Below are 25,965 nucleotides of genomic sequence, written 5' to 3'. Positions count from 1 at the left end.
TTAACAGTGAATAATCAGAGGTCTCTCTCTATACCATAATGCCATTTGTGAATTTCGGTGAACAAATGGACAGACTTGGAAAGACAGCTCCTGCACTTCTTCCTTCCCAAGTCAAGCACTAGTATTATGCAAATGAATATCAGATACAATTGTTAGGGATAGGCCTACGCAGGTGTCGCGCGCGTGGCTTGTCATGAAAGGAATTCGACGAAGGGAGAAAGAATGGTAAAATAAGTCGATGACCAGATGGCACGATCGAATATGTGCATAATTGTAATTTGCCTGTGTTTGCAGAGGCAGATATTCGACCGGACATGACACAGCACGCATTTAACAAGTATTTAGCATGCATAATGTCCATGGAACGAGCTTGTCAGAAATGTGAATGTTATGGAATTAAAAATATTTGGTCGATTTGCATCTAAATGTTGTGCTATTTCTTCAACCATATTGGAACAGCTTTTGGGCAAATGTTCTAGCACTTGCCACAACTCGCCTCACGTGCCCAATGTCCAAATGGTGTAGGACTCGTCGCTTTTGCCATAGTGTGGCGTGTGTCTGACCTGTGGTGCTAAAACTGGGTGGAGAAAAAGAGGGGACAACCTGGAGGAGCGGAAAGACGCACTGCGAGAACATTTGGAGAGGTGTTACTCGGTGGCAGAAGGCATAGGGCGCCTATAAATGTGAATTTGCTCATTCTGTAGAGGTGTCAAGTGCAACACCACAGGTCGATTCCCAGGCTTTCTGCCACGTGCATGTTCATTAAATAGCAGTTTAAGGTGGCACTTTATGTTCGTAGAGTTTGGTCGCACCTTTCCACGAGCAGATTTTGCTTGGTCCAAATGAAATAGCACATTGCCCTTTGCAGGACACATGGACAGGCCTATTCATTTCTTACCCCCCCCAACTTGTCCCAGCCTACTCAAATAAGGTCAAACTCTGCTGGTAATAAAAATGACCTCACTAAAGCAGACAGAAAAAATACTAACTTTTGTCCAGATCTATGTAAATGACCTACCTAGTGCATTACGTAATTGTCACTTCAAATTAAATTGTATTTGTCACATGCTTAGTAAACAACAAAACAATATGTCACTATAGTAATTTCAGTGGTAGTACTAGTTCTTTATTACTTGAACTATAACGCATGGGAAAGTGTAATTCAATTTAAAATGTGACACATTCAATCGAATTTCGTTTTCTTCCAACCCAGTAGCCTACTTCTGATAATTCTACTAATTATTAAGATATTATTCTATTAAAATATGCAGATTAAATCAATACTTCGTTAAATATATAACTAAATAACCATGGTATTTCTAATAAATATGAACTCCCAGCATGAGGTAGTCTCCTCATTTTCACAAGAAAGCCTGTGGCCATTTGTATTTTGGCACGTGTGCGTCTGTCTGGGGGGGGGGGGGGGGGTAAACCAAAAAGCCCCGACACCTCACAATTTGCAGGTATTTGTGAATTGAGCCATCACATGCTGCTCCCTTCACACCTTACTCTCAAACGGTGGCATCATCTAGTTGTATTCCAATTGGCGTCACACAAAGTCATGCGTTTCTGTAAAGTCTATTCAAACTAATTTTTCTCCCTCTTGATGAATTTTCTATTAATTGCCCACACTATGCGCAATGCTATTTTACAGTAACAGGCTACAGCAAATATGTTTTGACAATACAATAAAACAATACACTGTCAAACGAACCCATTTTCTCCTAGTTTGTGCAAAATCAAAGAACAGGGACTTCAGGTTTAGTGATTTCACAAATGATGTCCAATCCCTAAAACAAATATATTTTAAATCCTCGCTTAAACAAATATCATTCTCAAATAGAGAAGTAAAGAAGGATTTTAGACACCTTAAAACCAAACATAAATATCCATCAGAGGACAAGGCGCATTGATCGACCCTAATCTGGTATTGCAAATATTTGTGCCGAGATCAGCTGCGCTTAAACTGCAAATCCCCTAGTGCCAAATACTGAAGATGCTCATTGTGTTTATCAGGAGTTAATCGTCACAATACTCACAATACTTAATTACGACCTTATTTGTCATTTACTAAAGTCCTACATGAGATGCTCTGGCACATGGCCATTGACTACCTCCAGCCCATTGTCTGACCCACAACTGTAAATAGGAGTTGAAGGCACACTCACTCAATCCGGCCTATGGTTAAAAAACGTTCGATGTCCTTCCAATTTACCAGAGCCATATACAGTACCAGTAAAAAGTTTGGACACACCTACTCATTCAAGGGTTTTTCTTTATTTTTACTATTTACTATGGGAACTCCAAGACTGTTGGAAGAGCATTCCAGGTAACTACCTCATGAAGCTGGTTGAGAGAATGCCAAGAGGGTGCAAAGGGTGGCTACTTTGAAGAATCTGAAATATAAAATATATTTTGACTTAACACCTTTTTGGTTACTACATGATTCCATATGTGCTATTTCATAGTTTTGATGTCTTCACTATTATTCTACAATGTAGAAAATAGTAAAAATAAAGAAAAACCCTGGAATGAGTAGGTGTGTCCAAACTTTTGACTGGTACTGTAGCTATATTGGGCTCCCGAGTGGCGCAGCGGTCTAAGGCACTGCATCTCAGTGCTAGAGGTATCACTACATGCTCTGGTTCGCTGCCGGGCGTGATCACAACTGGCTGTGATCGGGAGTCCCATAGGGCGGCACACAATTGGCCCGGTGTCGTCCGGGTATGGCCATCATTGTAAAATAAGAATTTGTCCTTAACTGACTTGCCTAGTTAAAGGTTAACTAAATAAAAAATATTGAAATGTGGTGTAAACATTTCCATGATGACCTCTTTCACAAACAAGAGTCAAATTGTAAATGTCTTCTACCAGTTGTAAATGCATTAAATATCTCAGATTTTATTTGGTTTATATCATCCCATGTAACAGTGTGCTGCTAACAGTGTAGCTTCCTCCACTGTCGAACTGCCCCATACTGGGCTCAAACCAGTGATCCTCTGGTCTGAAAGACACTTGACTGCCCTCCTTGACAACATACAAACCGATTGGGCCATACAAAAAGGTACATTTTGGATGGCTCCATCAGCAACATTTCAAGCTAGCTTTGGAGTGAGTCTATGGTATGTTCTTTATACTGAACAAAAATAAAAATGTAACAATTGCAAAGATTTTACTGAGTTACAGTTCATAGTAGGCTTTATTACAGACAGAAATCCTCCTCCTCCTTTTTCTTTATTTGCGACTTTGTGAATGGTTCACAAACTGAATCTAATAGAACATTCAACAAGTATATATTCAGACATGTCGATCCATTTTCACTCAGTATGTGTGGCATCAGCCCAATTTCTCATGGCTTGCCTTGGCTTGATTTGCTGAAAATGTCTCTCCCACTCATTCTTACAGCGCAAGCTCCAGCCTCTGTTGCACACAGTCCGGTTGGCATCGGCAGTGCCTGTCCAAGGCATGACTTCTCATTGGTGGAGATAAGCTTAGAGAGTCTCAGAGTGCAACATGTTTAATATCCTTTACCCTGACCAGCTCAGTCTTAGATATACACGAAGCAAAACAAATAATTCACTGTTGTTCAAAGCTGATCAAACTCCATTCCAGAGCACCAAATCCAAGTGCATGGGAGTTGCAGATAAGCGCACTGTTCTCTGGTCAGTTCCCTGTATGACCGGCTGGTGGGTAGAAGTGGATGAACTAATGTGGACTGAAATGGTTCAATCAATAATGTCTAACCACTCAGCACCAGTTTGTATACGTCAGTGCCAACAGAAGACCGATGGGGGGGTGGGGTGGGCTGCACTGCCTACACCAGAGCATCTGAGATCCAGGAAGTGATGTCGCTGCCGACAGAGGTACCAGAACATTCTTTTGGAGCCTTGCTCCTTTCCAGCTCATTCCCCCCAAAGACATGCTTGCGACAGTCAAAAGTCCAGCTGATTGGATGGTCTCGCCTCCTTGTCTCCTCCCCCACGTGTCCAGACGCCCGCCGCCCGCCCCGCCGAGTGACTGTGGCCCGCCATCCTTTTGGCCTGACACTGTGGAGGGGTGGGCTGCGATTGGTGGGTGCGAGTGAGAGGACCACTCACTCTTGTTTGGAACGCCAGAACCTTCCGGCGATGGAGCCCAAGGACATGCCCTGCTTCTTCTGCTTGGTCAGCTCTGCCAACCTCTGCTCCTCGTCCTGTCCCCACACACAAACAACAATATCTAAAGTTACATCAGTACAATGGACTACTGCGCCAAAGCTCTCGCAAAACAGTTGGAGAAAGGGCATCAAGTTATCAACAGTGAAAAGGCTTTTTCCTCTTCAGAAAATGTCATGTTTCTTGAGGATGAGGACACTTCTCTTATGTTAATAATGTTCATGTATTTGTTAGTTGTCATCCATTGCTCCTATATATTGGGTTTGTTTAGACTGTACCTGTGCTAGCTGCGCTTGTCTTCGTTTGAAGGCCTCTACGGGGTCATCTTCCAGTGCATAGTTCTCCAGGACAGAGCGGACGTCATCCACTCCACTGAGAGCAATGGCTGCCGGAGAGAAACACGAGTGAATAGCGTGACTGGGAAGGAACAGGTTGGTCGACACACACTGACCATACACGCCACTGCGTGCACACACACACACACACACACACACACACACTTACTCTTGAGAAAATGAGCTAGGTCGTAGAGTGTTCGGTCCTCTGAGTTGCCGTCCCATTTCGTCAGAGCCATGCCGTTGAAAGGCTGCAGGCTGAAGGCTTCCCTCTTACAGTCCACCACTATCACCTTGGAAGTGTCCCGGTTCAGACACGACACGTCCTACAGGGGGTGGAAGAGTTGAGTTACAAGACACTGAAGGAATTTATCTAAAGTTTCGATTAAAAAAAATTTAATCTATCCCTTTAATGGTAATTGTGACAATTGGAAGAAATACACAAATGGCTTGCAATCATCTTTTTTCATCAATGAATGTAATGTTTGCATATGCAAACATTACATTCATTGATGAAAAAAGATGATTGCAAGCCATTTGGAAAGTATTCAGGCGCCTGGACTTTATCCCCCCAAAATTTGTTACATTACAGCCTTAGACTAAAATTGATTAAAACACTTTTCCCCCCATCAATCTACACACAATAACAACAAAGCGAAACAGGTTTAGACATTTGCAACCGTATTAAAAATTTAAAAAACTGAAATACCTTATCTACATAAGCATTCAGACCCTTGATACTCAAAATTGAGCTCAGGTGCATCCTGTTTCCATTGATCGTCCTTAAAATGGTTCTACAAATTGGAGTCCACTGGTGATAAATTTAATTGATTGGACAGGATTTGGAAAGGCAGACACACCTGTCTATATAAAATGTCCCTGACAGTGCATGCCAGAGCAAAAACAAAGCCATGAGGTTGAAGGAATTGTCCATAGAGCTCCGAGACAGGATGGTGTTTAGGCACAGTTCTGGGGAAGGGTACCAATACATTTCTACAGAAACAAATACACCATGACAGCGCAATAAACAAGGGGTGGAACAGTGGCAAAGGTACCCTCAATATTAATAATATTAGTCTGAGGAGAGATTAAATAGCATTAATACAACAAAAATAATTCTAAACACACCTTTAGTTTACAAAGTTAAACAGATGTATTTTTTCTTCATATTAAGCAGGAGTAATATTCTTAGATCAGAATGACAGCAGACTGTACTTCTATCCATGTCACTAAAGACTAACAGAAACAAAAGACAAAATTAACTAGAATGGCTTATCTTTTCTCCCCAACCCACCAAGAGGTAACATGTAGATATACACATTTACTTTCAAAGCATACACACGAAACACCATAGTAGCAATAAAAACAAAAAATAAACTGAGGTACACTTGCGACATGTACTGAGAGTAATATTGCTTGTACTGGCAAGAACATAGTGGCCTGCATCATTCTTGAATGGAAGAAGTTTGGAACCACCAAGACTCTTCATAGAGTTGGCCGCATGGCCAAACTGAGCAATCAGGGGAGAAGGGCCTTGGTCAGAGAGGTGACCAAGAACCTGATGGTCACTCTGACAGAGCTCTAGAGTTCCTCTGTGGAGATGGGAGAACCTTCCAGAAGGACAACCATCTTTGCAATACTCTACCAAATCAGGCCAGACAGAAACCACTCCTCAGTAAAAGGCATGCCAGCCTGTTGGACTTTGCCAAAAGGCACCTAAAGGACTAACAAGATTCTCTGGTCTGATGAAACCAATATTTAACTCTTTGGCCTGAATGCCAAGCATCACGTTTGGAGGAAACCTGGCACTATCCCTACGATGAAGCATGGTGGTGGCAGCATTATGCTGTGGGGATGTTTTTCAGCAGCAGGGACTGGGAGACTAGTCAGGATCGAGGGAAAGATGAACGGAGCAAAGTACAGAGAGATCCTTGATGAAGAGTGCTCAGGACCTCGGACTGGGCCGAAGGTTCAACTTCCAACAGGACAATGACCATAAGCACACAGCCAAGACAACGCAGCAGTGGCTTTGGGACAAGTCTCCGAATGTCCTTGAGTCACCCAGCCAAAGCTCGGACCTGAACTCGATCGAACATCTCTGGAGACCTGAAAATAACTGTAGCAACGCTTCCCATTCAACCTGACAGAAATTGAGAGGATCTGCAAAGAATGGGAGAAACACCCCACATTGGCAGAGATTACAGCCTCCAGTCTAAGGTGCTTCAACAAAGCACTTAGTAAAAGGTCTGAATACTTATGTAAATGTCAATTCTTTTATACATTTGCTAAAATTTCCAAAAACCTGTTTTTGCTTTGTCATTATGGGGGTAGTGTGTAGTCTGATGAGGGAAGTAAATAATTTAATCCATTTTAGAATGAGGCTGTAACATACCAAAAATGTGGAAAGTCAAGGGGTCTGAATACTTTCCGAATGCACTGTACACATTTGTAGAGGGGAGAACACACCCACTTCCGCTGGCCTGCCCTGTGCAGTCAGTTTCAGTGGTGGACCTGGGGAGCAGATGGAGGGACGCTCTCCACCTAACTGAGGTTATCTGGATCCCCCCCCCCCCGAGGTGCTGCTGACTAGCCTGGCAGAGCAGTGGGAGGGGCCCGCAGTGTGCGTGTGTCCCAAGAGGTATAGGAACGAACCAGCACACTCTCAATAAATAATCACCATCTGCCTTTTGAGACAGGGCTCAATCCCCAAGAGAATGTGTGTGGATGTGTGTATATTGACTCGTGTGCGTTTCTACATTAGCCCTCGTGTGAGGTGCAGTAACAAGTTTGTGAGTGATGTATTGACGTCTGTGCTTACAGAGTTGGTCAACCTTTATGATAGCTTACTATTTCAGTCGGATAAATATAGTGTGTGTGTTTGGCACGTGCGTAGTTGAGAGTTGGGCTGGTTGGCCGTGTGATGCATACAGTGCTTCAGAAAGTATTCATAACCCTCGACTTATTGCACGTGCGTGTTACAGCCTAAATTCAAAAGATGTGCATTTCTCACCCATCAACACAAAATACCCCATAACGACAAAGTGAAAACATGTTTAGACATTTTTGCAAATGTATTGAAAATGAAACCCAGAAACACCTTTGCTATGACACTCCAAACTGAGCTCAGGTGTATCCAATTTCCTTGTAGCTAAAACTTAGAAGTCCACCTGTGGCCAATTCAATTGTTTGGACATGATTTATAATGAAACACACCTGTCTATAAGGTCCCACAGTTGACAAAGTATGTCAGAGCAGAAACTAGACCATGAAGTCCAAGGAACTGTCTGTGGATCTCAGAGAAAGAATTGTGATGAGGCATATATTTGGGGAAGGGCAAAAAAAAATTGTTTTTAACTTCTAGAGTGTTGAAAGTTTCCAAGAGCGCAGTGTTCTCAATCATTGGGAAATAAAAAAATAACTAAAATCGAACTACCCACTCTGCCTAGAGCTGGCCGTCTGACCAAATTGAGCAACTTGGCAAGAAGGACCTTGGTCAGGGAGGTGACCAAAAACCCAAATACCACTCTGACAGAACTAGAGTTCTTTGGCAAAGATGAGAGAACCTGCCAGAAGGACAAGTCTCTACAGCACTTCACCATCTGTGAGTGACCAGACAGAAGTCACTCCTGAGAAAAAGGCACGACAACACACCTGGAGTTTGCAAAAAGGAACGTGAAAGACAGATCACAAGCCAAAAGAGTGGTGTGAGGACACAAAAGAAATGGCCTGAATGCAAAGCGCTATGTCTGGAGAAAACCAGACACAGCTCATCTTCCCTACCGTGAAGCATGGTTGTGGCATCATCATGCTATGGGGATGCTTTTCAGCGGCAGGTACAGGGTGACTGGTAAGGATAGAGGGAACAATAAATGGAGACAAATACAGGCAAATCCTTGATGAGGACCAGCTTCGGATTGCAAACGACCATAGACTGGGGCAAAGATTTATGTTCCAACAGGACAATGACCCCAAGCATACAGGCAAAGCAACACTGGAATGGCTTCAGAACAAGAATGTGATTGTTTAGGCCAGGTCATCTGATGCATCACTCCATCTTTCTCCTTGGTAAAATAGCCCTTACACAGCCTGGAGGAGTGGAGTGTTGGGTCATTGTCCTGTTGAAAAACAAATGAAAGTCCCACTAAGCCCAAACCAGATGGGATGGCGTATCGCTGCAGAATGCTGTGGAAGCCATGCTGGTTAAGTGTGCCTTGAATTCAAAATAAATCACAGACAGTGTGGGGGCGCTTTGCTGCTGACACGATAACACCACCTCCTCCATGCTTCACGGTGGGAAATACACATGCGCACATCATCCGTTCACCCACACCACATCTGACAAAGACACAGCGGTTAGAACCAAAAATCTCAAATTTGGACCAGACCAAAGGACAAATTTCCACCGGTCTAATGTCCATTGCTCGTGTTTTCTTGGCCCAAGTATGTCTCTTCTTATTGGTGTCCTTTAATAGTGGTTTCTTTGCAGCAATTCGACCATGAAGGCCTGATTCACACAGTCTCCTCTGAACAGTTGATGTTGAGATGTGTCTGTTACTTGAACTCTGAAGCATTTATTTGGGCTGCAATTTCTTAGGCTGGTAACACTAATGAACTTATCCTCTGCAGCAGAGGTAGCTCTGGGTCTTCCTTTCCTGTGGTGGTCCTCATGAGAACCAGTTTCATCATAGCGCTTGGTTTTTGCGACTGCACTTGAAGAAACTTTCAAAGTTCTTGAAATGTTCCATATTGACTGACCATGTCTTAAAGTAATGATTGACTGTTGTTTCTATTTGCTTATTTGAGCTGTTCTAGCCATAATTTGGACTCGGTCTTTTACCAAATAGGGCTATATTCTGTTTACACCCCTACCTTGTCACAACACAACTGATAGGCTCAAACGCATTAAAACTTCTTCGGGATCGTTGTCCCTTCCACGGGACGGTTGAGCTAACGTAGGCTAATGCGATTAGCATGAGGTTGTAAGTAACAAGAAAATTTCCCAGGACATAGATATGTCTGATATTGGCAGAAAGATTAACAAGAATTTAAGCTAAATCCACTGTCCAATTTAGAGTAGCTATTACAGTGAAAGAACACCATGCTATTGCTTGAGGAGTGCACAAATTTGAACACGAAAAGTTATTAATAAACGAATTAGGCACATTTGGGCAGTCTTGACACAAATGTTTTAACAGAAATGCAATGGTTCATTGGATCAGTCTAAAATGTTGCACATACACTGATGATATTTAGTGGCCAAAATCTAAATTGCACCTGGGCTGGAATACATTATGGCCTCTCTTGCATTTCAAAAATGGTTAATTTTTTTTTACAAAAGAACGGTTGGTTTTTTCTTTGTATTATCTTTTACCAGATCTAGTGTGTTATATTCTACTTCACTCCTTTCACATTTCCATGAACTTCAAAGTGTTTCCTTTCAAATGGTACCAATAATATGCATATCCTTGCTTCAGGGCCAGAGCTATAGGCCGTTAGATTTGGGTATGTCATTTTAGGCAAAAATGTGAAAAAAAAGGGGCTAATCCTTAAGAGGTGTTTAAGAAGGAAAGAAATTCCACAAATGAACTTTAAAAAAAGGCACACCTGTTAATTGAAATGCATTCTAGGTGACTACCTCATAACGCTGGTTGAGAGAATGCCAAGCTGTCATCAAGGAAAAGGGTGACTATTTGAAGAATCTCAAAGATAAAATATATTTTGTTTACATGATTCCATATTTGTTTTTATAGTTTTGATGTGTTCACTATTACTCTACAATGTAGAAAATAGTAAAATAAAATCCCTTGAATGAGTAGATGTTCTAAAACTTTTGACAGGTAATATACATTTCTGTATTACATTTTTCAATAAATTAGCACAAAAAAAAACCCTCCAAAAATATGTTTGTTTTCACTTTGTCATTATGGGGATAGTGTGTGTAAATAAGTGCTATTATTTTTTTTTTTTAAACCATTTTGAATTCAGGCTGTAAAACAACATTTGGAATAAGGGGTATGAATACTTTCTAAAGGCATTGTAGGGCTCCGGTTTCACAGCCAGCCGTGCTCCGTGATCCCCTAACAAAGCAACAGGCTGTAAGCCAGAGTAGGCCAACCCACACACACCCTCACAGGGTGACACACCCCTACCCACATGTTAGGTGAACAGATAAACACACTGTGCACTAGTATGACAACTGAAATCTGACTCTCCCGTGGAGAATGGAACGACAATTTGAACTGAAAATAAAATACATTTTTAACAACTGATCTCTGAAACGCAAATTTGTCGAGCACTCAACAGTCTTGTTCAACTCCATCCAGTCAGTCCACCTGTGACAGAAGGTCGTGCCCTCCACTAACTGCCCTCTATCTTCAAGGGTTCCCTCGAAGTTGGACTTGTCATCAACATCAATGGCTGATTCTACCACAGCCTGGTTCTATCACAGTCAATTAGACAGACCGGACGATAATGCGAGTCGTCAGATAAGTCTGCTGATTTTATTGGCACCTCGCATCTGTGGCTCCACATTGTTTGAAAACTTTTTTTGGGGGGGGAAAAAACACCATCGAAATTCACCATTGGACAGACGCCTGGGGCCTCGGGGGACTCGGCTCTCTATTCAGACCTCCCTTTCGCTCCCTCACTCTCTTTCTGCCTCCCTGTTGCTCTTCAGAGGGCCAGATGGAAGGCGAAGGAGGGGAGAGGAAGGGGGAGGAGAGAGGGGGTGAAGAGAGACAGAGATGGGCAGAAGAAGGTCACCAAAGGAAGGGGATGAGGACAGGAGACACGTGAATTCAGGTGAGTACACAGGAGAAGATCCTCTATGTCACGTTAGAATCGGGACTAAATCACCAAATAAATACATTCAAGTTCTGTATAGCAGGGGGTAGCAGGTCACCCTCATCACATGTTTCCCGATGAATACGAGTTTTAGTAGTGAGTGATTAACATGGAAAGAACTGACCCCGATGAATAACCCATGGCCATGCATCATCACATAGGAAAGGTATACCTATAAACCTACCCACCACTTCAGCCATACACATCACAACAGCTAGGCCACGTAGGGACCATAACCACTTTCACTACCAGGCCAATCTAGTTTCCCCATGCATTACAAAAGCCCTCCACTGAAACATGGTGATGTAGGCTAGCCATGTTACAGTCTGATACAGCCAGTAATATACAACCATTTAATAGATGCTGGATAGGAGTAAAGCAACAGTAGCCATCTTAGAAAGTATTGCGTTAGAAGTTCCCTCAGATGACAAATTAGGTTAACTTAGTTTAGCAAAGTCGTTAACACTGCTGTACTTCAGCCATGCATGGAGACAGACTCTGGCTGTTGGAGAGAGGCAGGCATAAGGTTAATGAGGCCCAGAAAGGGGGTGGAGAGAACCCCCCTATTGTCAGGGGGCGAGGACGAGAGAAAGAAAGAGGGATGGAGTCGGAGCATAGGAGAATCAATGCTAGAGCAGAAGGCGGCTATGCAGCGGAGACACGGGGGGGGTATGGCTCCATTGTGCAGACTGGGTCACAGTGGAGAGGGGAGCACCGGGGGATCTGGGCTGGGGGCTTGGCCCAAGAGGAGCGGGGTTGAAAAGGAGCACACTAACGTCTCAGTCTTAAACTCAACTCACGTCTTAGATAACAACAAAGAAACGGAGACAGTGAAAGAGTGAGAGAAAGCGAAAGCGCATACACTGGTCTAGCCAAACTAAAGCAAATCCAACAATAAACAGGGCATTTGTCTGAACAATGATGGATTTTATACACCAACATGACATTTATTTTATATTCAGAAATATGGAAAACATTCAATTCACAGAATGCTGTGTTATTGGAGGCTTATGCAGTGTACATTAAACTGTGTGTACACACACACGGTGGCCATGGTGGAATGTCAGCCTGATGATTTGTTTACCTTGACGTGATGTCCCTCCACGTAACGCGTGGCGTCCCTGAAGAGGCGGTACATGACAAAGCCCTGGGGGTCGATGCTGTCAATCAGAGGGTACGCCGTCTGGTGAGAGAGAACCCGCATCACATCACAACCTGCTTCTGCATATGCATGATGGCCATCGGTTACATGGCTAGAGTTGGGCTGAGGATTGGGACAGACCTTTGATTGTTTTGTATGGGGTCTAGCTTCCTGGTTACTACTCATAAAAGCCCACTTATAAGCTCTTCGCATTAGAAAATCTGAAGTAACAGCTTCTTATAGTACTATATGGTTTAGTCAGCACTAATGCAGTGGGCAAGTGGAGAATACGTGTGGCAATGTGAAGCACAGGAAACTTGGATGGGTTAATGATCCATACTCCGTAGGGCAATCTGCAGCTAGCGGAGTTACAGAACAGACTTCAGTTTGACTTGGCACAGTCACTGCTGCAGGTCAACAACACTGAGGCTGACCTTCACCGAGAGAAAACAAAACACAGTCCCACATCTAAACAAGGGGCCAATTAGACCCTGAGCGGAGCATGGCTCATTTGCATATACATGTCGGCATGAATAAAAGGGGCCTTTGGAGCCCAAAAGGAAACCCATTCTGAGCTCGCCTGTCGGCCAAGACGTAGGTTATTAGGACAAACAATAGGGGCGAGGCGTATTGGTGCCAAAACAAAAAAAGTCAAAACGCAACAACACTAGGGATGTTGTTTGAGATGAAGAGTCAGTGAGAGTTGAGTGGTATAACACATTCAAACGTCATGGATTTGTTTTGAGGTGACCATTAGAACAAAGGTCTACAGGGGAATCGAGGAGGTGACAGGTGCAGTCACAACAAACGTTACAAGCAACACCCAGCGGTAAGAGCGGCCCTGATTGGCTGTGGTGGAGGGAGGCTGTGGCAGGTGTCTGGTAGGTAAGTGAGGCAGGCAGGTCTACACCTTAACCAATCCAGAATGCTTCTTCACTGAAATGTGACATATGGTAGCAGTTAATGATTTGTCCGTTGCAACACCTATAGAATTGCAGTGTTGATTGGCACGAGAAGGTCAGAAAGGTACAAAAGGGTGAGTGGGGGATTTAAGGGAAATTCTGGCTCAAAGAAGACTATTCGTCAACATACGACTTGCAAAGTGTTACTTGAAACAATGACGGTACAATAACACTGTGACAAGATCTTGTAAAAGTCCTCATTGGCCCGGGCCAGAACAGCGTTCAAACCCTCGTGTTGCAGAGTGATGTCACTCACCATGCCTGTTTCTGCAGTGAAGATGACTATCTCGTAGAGAGGGGCTAGCTGCTGGAACAGGTAGTCGATGCCTGGCCTCTTCTTGAAGCGCCAGCCTGTAGCCAGCTGTGGGGAGAACAAACCAGTCCACTTCACATGCTAAAAGACATACTAACTACTCCCAACTACAATGGGTTACGTGTATTATGGCTGGAATACTCACTGAAAGCTATCCACAAAAATAGTCAGTGAATAATCCATTTAAAAATCAGTTTATCATGTTATAGAGCGTTATATTTAGAGTATCTTTTGACAGCCACTATCCAATCCACATAAATGCACAAATAACCAGTGAACGATTGATTCATTAGTTTGTCGTCACGTTATAAAGTGGTATATTCACAGGCATACATTTTTGTTTTTTCCACAGCCTAAACGGAGCAGCTTATGGCAGATGAAGCGTTTGGATGACCTCCTGGGCCACTTGTGGTCTTTTCTTCAGAAATCAAAGCCTGTGCAGGGCCGCCAGGTGGCTGTCTGCTGGTGTCGGGTTACGTCCGCACCTGTCTATGCACGCGCCACTCGTAGGGGGGAGTCATAGGGGGAGGGAGTATGATACCACTCAGGTAAGGACAAGTAGGTAAGGTCTCAGGTAGGAGGGTCTCAGGTAGGAGGGGCAGGTGGTGTTAGAGTAGGGGTGGGACAGGTTGAGGGGGCAAGGTGGAAGCCACAGGTAATGGGAGGGTCTTTACAGATAGTGGAGGTAAACAGGTGGTGGGCCCCCAGCGACCCACAGGCCAGATGGCCACCCACAGAGGGACGGGGGAGGCTGAGGTAAAATCCTAAGTAAACAACAAAAAAACGATTCTACTTATGAATGATTAATGTACTATCAAAACCCAAGGAATGAGATGATACATGTTTTATCTTGTTGTGTTCTTGGCTATACTGAGAGAAGGCATCCAGGTCACCCAACTAGTCACTGGTACCAGGAGGCCAGGGTGAGGTGCTGGGTGAGATGGAGGTGGTACGTACCGACCACTCGGGGTGCAGCAGGACATCTGTGAGCTCCAGGACCAGGGTGTAGGGAGGCTGGTAGTAGGGCTCCCTCAGGGGGTCAGGAAGCAGCTTGGGGCTCGTGGGCTCAATGATCATCTGGGGGGGCACAGATATGACGTCGTCACACAACTACACAAAAACACATGGCTGCAGTGGGAGGAACAAGTGGCACATCAGAACTATGTGGGTCAATTGACAACAGCCAAGCTCCAATAAAAAAAAAAAAAAAGTAGGCAATTTGTATTTTGTGGTGAACGAGGCCTATCCCTTTAATACTTGAGGTCCTTCATAAGGGTGTTTTTCCTAAGAGTTGAAGACTAGTCTAATGTCAACATGGTCACAAGCAAGTTGCAGTAAAACACACGGAGGCCATCACTCCCGGCTCGCAGGAGTAAAATTGGAGGGGATTGTATTTGGCTGCTTATGTGGGAATGTAGGAGCGTTATAAGATGGTGGTCCGCTTCCTTATTTCATTAGTTTGCTCTTAGCTGGCCTCATCACTGCAAACCCCAGAAAACCAGAATCCTGTAAGAACCAGCTGCAAGAGGGAGATGGAACGCGTGGAAGAGAGAACTGACATGTTCAAGAGACCAGAGGCCAGGAAGGAGAGGGTGTGTGTTGTCAATATGCAGGGGGGGGGGAAAGGGTGTGCGCTCGTGTGTACACACACACACGAAGGAGACAGGGGGCTGTTCACGCTCCATTGAAGAGATCAAAGCGCTACGAGGGAGATGGATTTTGGTGTGTGCGTGTGGGTGGGTGGAGGGGGGTCTAACTGAACGGCAGCTGCAGGCCCATGCAGAGAGGCCTTCCTGCTCTAAGCAGTCTGGCTGCACCTGCTTCAGTAAAGACAGAAAAGCAGCCTAACATGGCTCCCAGTGTAACTATCCCAATCCAGCGGTTAACCCAGGGGTTTAGTGGAAAAGGACCTTCTATTCTAGCACCCTGAATCAACCACACCAGCCTCAGGAGATAAAGGCTGACTAGATCAGCCACATAGCAAATACTACCAACTGTAGAGTGGTGCCATCCATTGATCAGGTTACATTGAACAGTGGGAGTGGCAAAGGCCGTTTTAACCGTCTTGTGTTCGTTTCTTATCACCCACCTGTCTGTAGTCTTGGAAATACTTCAACGTCCTTCTCAACTGCTGGATAACCGGTGTGTCTGTAAGAGAGATCAGCTATAAACAGTGTGGAGCGAGCATCGTTTCTCAACACGCCATACTCAAGACTGAACACTTAGCCTAAGGGGAGTTGTGGTGCATGTATGTATTGGCCATAGGAGTTATTGAGCATCTCAAGCCAACTCCGGTGCTGGTAGAATGTACATAGCTGTAGTCCTAATGAATGACAATAAAAAAAAAAAAAAGGGGCAATCAGCAGTTTCTACATACACTGAACCAAAATATAAAACATGTAAAGTGTTGTCCCATGTTTAATGAGCTGAAATTTTTAAAAAATCTAAGAAAATGTTCCACAAACACAAAAAGCTTATTTCCCTGAAATTTGATGCACAAATTTGTTTACATCCCTGGTAATGAGCATGTCTCCTTTGCCAAAATAATCCACCCACCTGACAGATGTGGCATATCAAGAAGCTGACTAGACAGCATGATCATTACACAAGTGGACCTTGAGCAGGGGACAATAAAAGGCCACTAAAATGTGCATGTCAGAAGTTGAGAGAGCGTGCAGTTGGCAGGAATGTCCACCAGAGCTATTGCTAGAGAATTGAAAGTTAATTTCTCTGCCATAAGCCGCCTCCAATGTCATTTTAGAGAATTTGGCAGTACGTCCAACCGGCCTCACAACTGCAGACCACGTGTGGGCGAGCGGTTTGCTGATGTCAACGTTGTGAACAGAGTGCCCCATGATGGCAAGTGGGGTTATTTGCAGGCATAAGCTATGGACAACGAATACAACAGCATTTGATCAATGGCAATTTGAATGCACATAAATACAGTGACGAGATCCTGAGGCCCATTTCTTTTAAGTATCTGTGACCAACAGATTTTTATTTATTTACCTCTTGACGCTAGGGGTCAGATTTTTATTTTATTTTTTAAAATAACGTTCCCAAGGTAAACGGACTATTTCTCAGGTCCAGATCATAGAATATGCATATATAATTTACAGATTAAGATAGAAAACACTCCAAAGTTTCCAAAACTGTCAAAATATTGTCTGTGAGTATAACAAAACTGATTCTGCAGGTGAAAACCTGAGGAAATCTAACCCGGAAGTGATTATCTTTTTAAAATGTGTGTTTCCTTGCCCGTCTTTCTTCCATTTAAAGGGGTATCAACCTTTTCCAATGGCTTCCTCAGGCTGTGACCAGGCTTTAGACATAGTTTCAGGCTTTTATTTTGAAAAATGAGCGAGATTTTTCAAAACGAGTCAGGTGTCCTTTGATTAGTTCCTGCGTGCGAGAGGGGTAGCGCTCCATTTTCTTTCTCTCTTTTATTGAATAGGTTACGGTCGAAATATTATCGATTATGTTTGTTAAAAACAACCTGAGGATTGATTATAAAAAACATTTGACATGTTTCTACGAACATTACGGATACTTTTGGGAATTTTCGTCGAACGGAACGAGGCTTTGGTTTTCTGAACATAAAACCGCCATTTGGGTTGCGCGTTTTGTTATAAAAATAATATTTATCGAACAAAAAGAACATTTGTGTAACTGGGAGTCTCGTGAGTGCAAACATCCGAAGATTATCAAAGGTAAGCGATTAATTTTATTGTTTTTCGTGACCATGCTAATTTGGGGCTAGCTGTTCTAGCATTGATTGATACACTCACAAAAGCTTGGATTTCTTTCGCTGCAAAGCATATCTTCAAAATCTGACACGATAGGTGGATTAACAACAAGCTAAGCTGTGTTTTGGTATATTTCACTTGTGATTGCATGATTATAAATATTTTTAGTAATATTTTGCACCCTGCAATTCAGCGGTTGTTTAGGAAAATGATCCCGCTAAAGGGATCCGTAGCGCAGAGAAGTTAACCTTTATTTAACTAGGCAAGTCAGTTAACCTTTCTGAACCACCCATCCCGGATCCGGGATAATTGTCATCAGAAACGCTGACTAGCATAGCCTAGCGCCACAGGTATATAATTTCATGAAATCACAAGTGGAATATTGCAAAACACAGTTTAGCCTTTTGTTAATCCATCTGTCGTCTCAGATTTTGAAATTATGCTTTACAGCGAAAGCAATACAAGCGTTTGTGTAAGTTTATCGATCGCTCTACAAAACAATAAGTACACCTAGCATCAGGTAACTTGGTCACGAAAATCAGAAAAGCAATCAAATTAATCGTTTACCTTTGATGATCTTTGGATGTTTTCACTCACGAGACTCCCAGTTAGACAGCAAATGTTCCTTTTGTTCCATAAAGATATTTTTTATATCCAAATACCTCCGTTAGTTTGATGCGTTATGCCCAGGAATCCACCGGAAAGAGCGGTCGCGACAACGCCGACAAAAATTCCAAATTATATCCATAATGTCCACAGAAACATGTCAAACGTTTTTTATAATCCATCCTCGGGGTGTTTTTCAAATATCTATTCGATAATATATCAACCGGGACAGTTGGCTTTTCACTAGGACCGATAGTAACAATGGCTGCCTTTCTCTTTTGCGCACAAGTCACTCTGAGAGCCCCACCTATCCACTTATGCAATGTGGTCGTTCACGCTCATTCTTCAAAATAAAAGCCTGAAACTATGTCTAAAGGCTGTTGACACATTAGGGAAGCCATAGAAAAAGAAGTCTGGTTGATATGCCTTTATATGGGCAATAGGGATGCATAGGAACAGAGAGGTTTCAAGAACAGGGGCACTTCCTGATTGGATTTTCCTCAGGTTTTAGCCTGCAATATCAGTTCTGTTTAACTCAGACAACATTTTTACAGTTTTGGAAACTTCAGTGTTTTCTATCCTAATCATATGCATATTCTAGTTTCGGGGGCTGAGAAATAGGCAGTTTCAAATGGGTACGTTTTTTAGCCAAAAACGAAAATATCGCCCCCTAGACTTAAGAAGTTTTTTAAGAACAAATTCTTATTTACAATGACGGCCTACACTGACCAAACCCGGACAACGCTGGGCCAATTCTGTGCCACCCTATGGGACTTCCAATCACGGCCGGTTGTGATACAGCCTGGATTCGAACCAGGGTGTCTGTAGTGACGCGTTTAGCACGGAGATGCAGTGGCGCAGCGGTCTAAGGCACTCGGGAGCACAGGGGGTGTTACCCAGTCATGTGAAATCCATAGATTAGGGCATAATGAATTTATTTAAAATTGACCGATTTCCTCATATGAACTGAAACTCAGTAAAAGTCTGAAATTGTTGCGTTCATATTTGTTCAGTATACATTTTTAGACATAAATGATATATACCCATTGATTCTTGAGGAATATAACATACAAATACGTCATGAGCTAAGTTCAGTCATTTCAGAATCTAAAATAAGCTTGGTTTTACTCCAATGTTAGTAAACAAAATCTAAAATGACAGTTTTAACCATGTTTTGAGGCTATCATTTTAATATCATGGATGGTTAGTCCTCGCATCCATAGCTGAATTTGAGTGGTTAAATTTCTCCAGCTTTTTAACAAACCAGGGAGACTGCTTTATTGTATCTACAGCGGATTGCTGCTTTAAGAAAGGCATCTCTGTAGGGGACTGCAGCATTGGTCCCAACAGATAACATCTCAGCAATTTGATGGCAGATGCTATGAGGTTAGTTCTCCACTCAGCTAAAGCATGCAGCCAGGGACCTCTGGGATGTGAAGTCCTTTGGGACAGAGACGGAGTGAGAGAGATGGAGTGGCTCTCTATGGGCCTATAGCATCCGGCCAGTGTGTATAACCAGGCAGGCCCCTCTGGGTCCCCCAGCCCAGTAATAGCAGGCCTGGGAGTGGGTGCGCTGGTGAAACACCCCCTACCCCTCCGGCCTGCCTGCGTATGTGTGTTTTTATAAGGCCTGGGCGGAACATACTCCTCCAGAGAGCGTGGGACTGTGACCGGCCCTGTTGACAAACCTCTCCCCTGGGAAAGCAGAGCCAAGCCAGGCTGGGGGTGGGTGGTGATCGTTACAACCCCCTGGAGAGGGACGGGGGTTGCCGAGGCGTGTGTATGTGTATGCATGCAAGTATGTGTGCGCAAAATGTGTAATACGTTCATGTCTGTGCGCGTGCCCCTGTGTTTGTGCCTCACTGTGAGGATAGGATGGATCAAGGAACGCTTTTATGGTAATAAAGGGGCTGGGGGTAGGTAGTGGTGGGATGAGATTGAAAGGAGGATGACAGGTAAAGGATGGTGACGAGATTAATGTGTCAGCCAGGCCACAGTGGGTCCTCGAATGATGTGAGAGGTGGGGAAGCTACCTCTAAGGGGCAAAGGATCTATATGGCTAGTCAGGGACATAGGCATTCCATTTTCTCCGTTGGTAACTGTTGGCTGTCACTATGACTGTGATCACATTCAGTCTTATCAAAAGCAGAACTCCCATTATGGCAAAAACAGTTGGGACTGACATCAACTCTGAAAGGAAGACCGTTACAAACAAAGGCCCCCAGAAAAGGCTTTGACAAGCAGCAGCACTCTGGTCAGGCAGCCTCTTGTCCTAACCTTGTTTGCCAGTGTAATAGAGGCAGGCCATTGCGGCCAGTGGAAAGGCTACGTTGCTCTCGGAAGGGATGTCCATTTAAACAGGCGAGAAGTAGGGAGGGAATGAGGGAGGAAAGGAGGAAGGGCGAGAAAGATCGATGGCCGTGCCTCCGGACACAACAATGGCCTCCTTTAATGCACGACCGGGGTGGCATATGCTCCGCTAGTTTGCTTAAGGCCATTATTACTCAATTGCCTTTCTTCTCCCTGGGGGGGGGGGGGGGGGGCTCTTGCTTTTCTTTTTCTCTTTTGGCCCGCGCTGTCAATCGCTTCTTTCTTGGGCCGTGACAAACGGTCATCCGGGCCTCGCTCTTTGCGGTGGGGCTCTATTGGAGTATCTGTTTAGGGACATAGGCTATTGGTTGGGCCAGTAGATGTAGGAGGCAGGCTGGATTGGTTAGTTTGTTTGTTTGGAGCACTGGTGGTCTCTATCCTCCTAGGGGCTGTAAGTCTGTCAGAGCGAGCAAACATGGAGGTCGTACAGAACGGCCCCTCATCAAGTCAAAGCCAAATACGGGCTCTGAGGATCCTAGCTGCAGGATACTAACTGGTGGGAGGATGAATGATGTGATAAAATGGACCGAAAGAGATCCGATCTTCCAAGTCTTGATACGCTTCCCAAAATTACAAGTCAGTTATTTAAGCCTAATAATAGTGCTTGAAGATAAAAATGTATTTTCTCTCCCCCTAAAACACAAAACATCTGGTGTGTGTACTGATTGATTCCATACTGCATCAAGACCGTTTCATAGACCCACAGTACACACTAGGAGAAATCAACAACTTCCAACCTCAGTGAGTATTTTGAAAGCAGTCCTGCACTTGTCACACCCCAGTGTGACCTCAACAGCGTGGTCTTTGGGGAGATCATCACCGCCACAGCGTCCAACGCTCCTCCTCAGCATAACGCCCCTGGCTCTGAATACCATCACTTGGCATGGCGACACGGATCTGGACGAGCACGCCTGACCTCATCGCCCCGGGTCCCTGAGGACCCATCCAGCGGAGGCGTCCAGGCTGCCCCCCCAATCCCCTCCACTAGCCTTCTGCCACTTGGGGTGGAGGGGCGCGTGGGCAGGGGGCTGGAATGCTCCCTCTACGCTCCCCCGTGGGCCCCTTATACCATCAATGGCCTTCATTAGGGGTATTGAACGCTGTGGGTGCATCAGGGCTGGCCAATAACAGCAGCAGCCGAAGCAGCACTCTGGACACTGATGGAAATAAAGGGACGCAGCAGCAGTGCCAGATAGAGACAGAGGACTTTGGGGAGCGTGACAGTGTGAAGAATTAATGAAGCAATTATTGGTATAACAGGGTGATTGTTAAGCATTTATAAAAATCAACACTTCTGGAAAAGGGCCACAGCTGTCCCCAGCATTAGCATAGCTTTGAAGCAGGGAGGGGAGGCACCTCGCGACTCAGTCCCCCCTCGCGACTCAGTCCCCCTGCTCTGTCATTTCAACAGCATAGCCAGTCCTAGAACGCTACACATTCCCTCTCAGCTCCACACTGGCCAAACGTGCACTCAGAGGGGAGAGAGAAGATGTCAATCAAAATACCAATGAAACACACAGCTAGGACTACAAATCTATTGGGGAAACCAATGTGTTTTAATACTATTAAATTCAAATGGAGAGACACAATCAAATGTCCATTTTCCTGTTTGTCGGTCTTATGAGGCCCTTTTCACCAGGTTGTCAGCCTGGCAGTTTATAGGGATGACAGAGGCATATGGGGGAGTTGGTTATCGGCTGGGTGGGTACAGGGTGGTAGTCGCACACAGAATTGGGGGGGGGGGGGTGGTTGGCATTGCCTGTACGTTGGGTGTGGGACGCCTGCAAGGTGGCATTTCTCAGTGGGTTGATTGATCATACGCCCCCCTCCCTTCGTCCTAGGCTAACAGCAGAACAGGCAAGCCGGGGGGGGGGGGGGGGCTCATCTGGACCACTGTCAGTGAATGGGTGAAAATCGGTGGTCAAGTTGTAAACGATGTATGGATATGTTGGGTATTAGAATGCTAGAGGTCTGCCTGAGGGTGCAAACAAACAGCACTCAACATCACACATTTTTATTGACAAATCTAAGGTGAAACTAAATGAGGCGAAGACTTCACAAGTTAACCACCAACAGCTGTCTGAACCTTGTTACTCCATGTTTACGTAGCCTTTACATCAGCTATAAAAGATTACATCAGTTATGTGACTCGAGATCCATTTACAGCCCAGGACCAGATTTATGGGAAGGCAGAGGTGTGCCAAAAGCCTCGGAGAACAAGGGGGAATTAATAAAACGCTTATCTCTAAGCTAACTCAACTTTGAGAAAAGAAAACCTCTCCAAAATACCACAGGTAGTGTCAAACAAAATAGGAAAACAACTCACCGTTATCAAACTCATCTGGAATCTGTAAAAGACAGAAGGAAGATGAGAAATAGTCCACTTCACACACCTGTGAATGCAAAGTCAGTGTCAGATGGTACTGTTGACAGAACTTGACATGCATTACACTATGGCCTAATGCATAAGGTAAATAACATGACATCTCTCTATGCATCTACACCGCGGGTAGGCAACTAGATTCAGACGCAGGTCGATTTCTCAGCGCAAATGGTTGAGGGGACCAGAAAATTACAATCATTTGTACACTGCAAATTGACCACAACTAAGCCAAAATAGAGAGTATTTGAAAATAATAATTTCATACCTTGAAACACGATCACATTTTGTTTGTGGGGATACTTGGGAACAGATTACCTCAATTAAAAACACGTTTTTAGCTGAATTCCTGCTGATTTTAGTCTTTTGAACAAAAATGTTAATCACTCGCAGACCGGTTTCGGCCCAGGGGCCACCTGTTGCCGACCCCTGATCTAAACATCAATACTGTACCCATGTTTGACATACTCTCTTATAAACAGTTCTTAAGCAGGGACTAAGGTACCAACATATTTAAAAAGAGACCGCCGTTTTCTCCTTGAGCGCACAGACACCAAGACCGTCCAAACCACTCACGTTCTACTCTCCACACAGATGCTGGGCTGTCCAGGCATCGTGCACTGTGTAGTAGTGTCCAGTATATATTTTTATTTAACTAGGCAAGTCAGTTAAGAACAAATTCTTATTTACAATGACGGCCTAACCCGGACGACGCTGGGCCAATTGTGCGCCGCCCGATCACGGCCGGTTGTGATACAGCCGGTCTGTAGTGACACCTCTAGCACTGAGATTCAGTGCCTTAGACCGCAGCCCCACTCGGGAGCCCCTGTCGCTTGTCTCTGTGCATTACATGCTGTCATGCTTACGTGTTAGACCTGGCCCCTCCCTCGCAGTAACACTTTCAGCAGCACACCCACACCAGCCCACCAATTAATCTCCCAGCTGATGAATATTCAGCTGCATCTGCCAGCAGGTCCCTGGCCTGGCCCACCTGGGGGTCTGCCTTCCCAAGACAGAGAGAGAGAGCCAGCCGGGGGCCGAGTGGGACACCACATGCTGCACGCTGGGGCCACTACATGGGAACCGATGGGGTAGGCTGGAGCTGTTTCATCCCCCTCAACACCCCTCCCTCCCTATCAAGGCTGTCCTGAGGGGTTTGCAGTGGTTGAAGAGACACTGCTCAACTACGCCCCCTGCTGCCTGTGCATGGTTCTGAGTTTTTCTTATATAAACGTAGATCATTTGATCAGTGATCCAGTTCACTGTGTTGGTCATTACTGCGTTGGGGAAGGCCGACACCTCTAGCACTGAGATTCAGTGCTAGAGGTGTCACTACAGACCCTGGTTCGATTCCAGGCTGTATCACAACCGGCCGTGATCGGGCTGCGCACAACTGGCCCAGCGTCATCCGGGTTAGGGTTTGGACCCCATGTCCCTTAATATTGATGTGGTTGTTACTGACAAGAAAGAAGCACATGGCTGAGCTCTTTAAATCACCACTTTATTAAGTCAAGATTCCTATTTGTCTCAAGCCATGCCTCCTTGCATGTCCAACATTTCCTCATCTCCCACCCCTTCCAATGTGACTATCCCCGATGCTTCTCCCTCTTTTTCCCCTGCCCCGCTACAAAGTTTCTCCCTGCAGGCAGTCACTGAGTCCGAGGTGCTAAAGGAGCCCCTTAACTTGATCCCCCCCAAAAAACATCTGGGTCAGATGGTTTAGACCCTTTCATTAAGGTTGCTGCCCCTATCATCGCCACGCCCCTCTCCTTTCTGGGGAGGTTCCCATTGCTTGTAAGGCAGCCACAGTTCGTCCTTTATTTAAAGGGGGAGATCAAGCTGATCCTAGCTGTTATAGGCCCATTTCTATTTTTCCCCGTTTATCAAAAGTGTTGGAAAAACTTGTCAATAATCAACCCGCTTGCTGTCGTGATGCCCATAGTATTCTCTCGGGTATGCAATCTGGTTTCCGCTCAGGTTATGGACGTGTCACTGCAACCTTAAAAGGTCCTCAATGATGTCACCATTGCCCTGGATTCTAAGCAATATTGTGCTGCTATTTCTATTGACCAAAGCTTTTGATACGGTAGACCATTCCATTCTTGTGGGCCGGCTAAGGAGTATTGGTGTCTGAGGGGTCTTCGCCCTGGTTTGCTAACTACACCTCAAAGAGTACAGTGTATAAAGTCAGAAAATCTGCTGTCTCAGCCATAGCCTGTCACCAAGGGAGTACCCCAAGGCTCAATCCTAGGCCCCACAATCTTCTCAATTTACAGCAACAACATAGCTCAGGCAGTAGGAAGCTCTCTCATCCATTTATATGCAGACGATGCAGTCTTATTCTCAGCTGGCCCCTCCCATGATTTTGTGTTAAATGCTCTACAACAAAGCTTTCTAAGTGTCGAACAAGCTTTCTCTACCCTTTAACTGGTTCTGAACACCTCCAAAACAAAGGTCATGTGGTTTGGTAAGAATAATGCCCCTCTTCCCACAGGCGTCATTACTACCTCTGAGGGTTTAGACCTCGAGGTAGTCACCTCATACAAGTACTTGGGAGTATGGCTAGACGGTGCACTGTCCTTCTCTCAGCACATATCAAAGTTGCAGAATAAAGTTAAATCTAGACTTGGTTTCCTCTATCGTAATCGCTCCTCTTTCACCCCAGCTGCCAAACTAACCCTGATTCAGATGACCATCCTACCCATGCTAGATTACGGAGACGTAATTTATAGATCGGCAGGTAAGGGTGCTCTCGAGCGGCTAGATGTTCTTTACCATTCGGCCATCAGATTTGCCACCAATGCTCCTTATAGGACACATCACTGCACTCTATTCTCCTCTGTAAACTGGTATCTCTTTATTCCTGTTGCAAGACCCACTGGTTGAGGCTTATTTATAAAACCCTCTTAGGCCTCACTCCCCCCTATCTGAGATATCTACTGCAGCCCTCATCCTCAGCATACAAAACCTGTTCTGCCAGTCACATTCTGTTAAATGTCCCCAAAGCACACATCCCTGGTTCGCTCCTTTTTTCAGTTCGCTGCAGCTAGTGACTGGAACGAGCTACAACAAAAACCAGACAGTTTTCGCAATCTCTTCTTTCAAAGACTCAATC

General features: G+C 44.7%; 1 protein-coding gene across 3 annotated transcripts in view; it reads right to left on the bottom strand.

Moving 5' to 3' along the window:
- Positions 1 to 2,943: 2,943 nt before the first annotated feature.
- Positions 2,944 to 25,965, bottom strand: part of timm50 (translocase of inner mitochondrial membrane 50 homolog (S. cerevisiae)) — a 29,872-nt gene continuing 6,850 nt past the window's right edge. The window contains exons 4-11 of one of the 3 annotated variants that reach the window (XM_038973950.1): positions 22,797 to 22,818; positions 15,838 to 15,896; positions 14,706 to 14,825; positions 13,692 to 13,796; positions 12,417 to 12,515; positions 4,659 to 4,815; positions 4,433 to 4,539; positions 2,944 to 4,192 (exon numbers count right to left, since the gene is read on the bottom strand). In XM_038973950.1, coding sequence (XP_038829878.1) covers positions 4,094 to 4,192; positions 4,433 to 4,539; positions 4,659 to 4,815; positions 12,417 to 12,515; positions 13,692 to 13,796; positions 14,706 to 14,825; positions 15,838 to 15,896; positions 22,797 to 22,818 — 768 coding nt within the window. In that variant the 3' untranslated portion in view covers positions 2,944 to 4,093. Of the gene's footprint in view, positions 4,193 to 4,432; positions 4,540 to 4,658; positions 4,816 to 12,416; positions 12,516 to 13,691; positions 13,797 to 14,705; positions 14,826 to 15,837; positions 15,897 to 22,796; positions 22,864 to 25,965 lie in introns of all 3 variants that reach the window. The other 2 variants (XM_038973949.1, XM_038973951.1) reach the window with 2 other exon arrangements.

Source organism: Salvelinus namaycush, chromosome 34 (assembly GCF_016432855.1).
Source record: "Salvelinus namaycush isolate Seneca chromosome 34, SaNama_1.0, whole genome shotgun sequence".
Classification (NCBI taxonomy): domain Eukaryota; kingdom Metazoa; phylum Chordata; class Actinopteri; order Salmoniformes; family Salmonidae; genus Salvelinus; species Salvelinus namaycush.
This window is presented reverse-complemented; position numbering and strand designations above follow the sequence as displayed.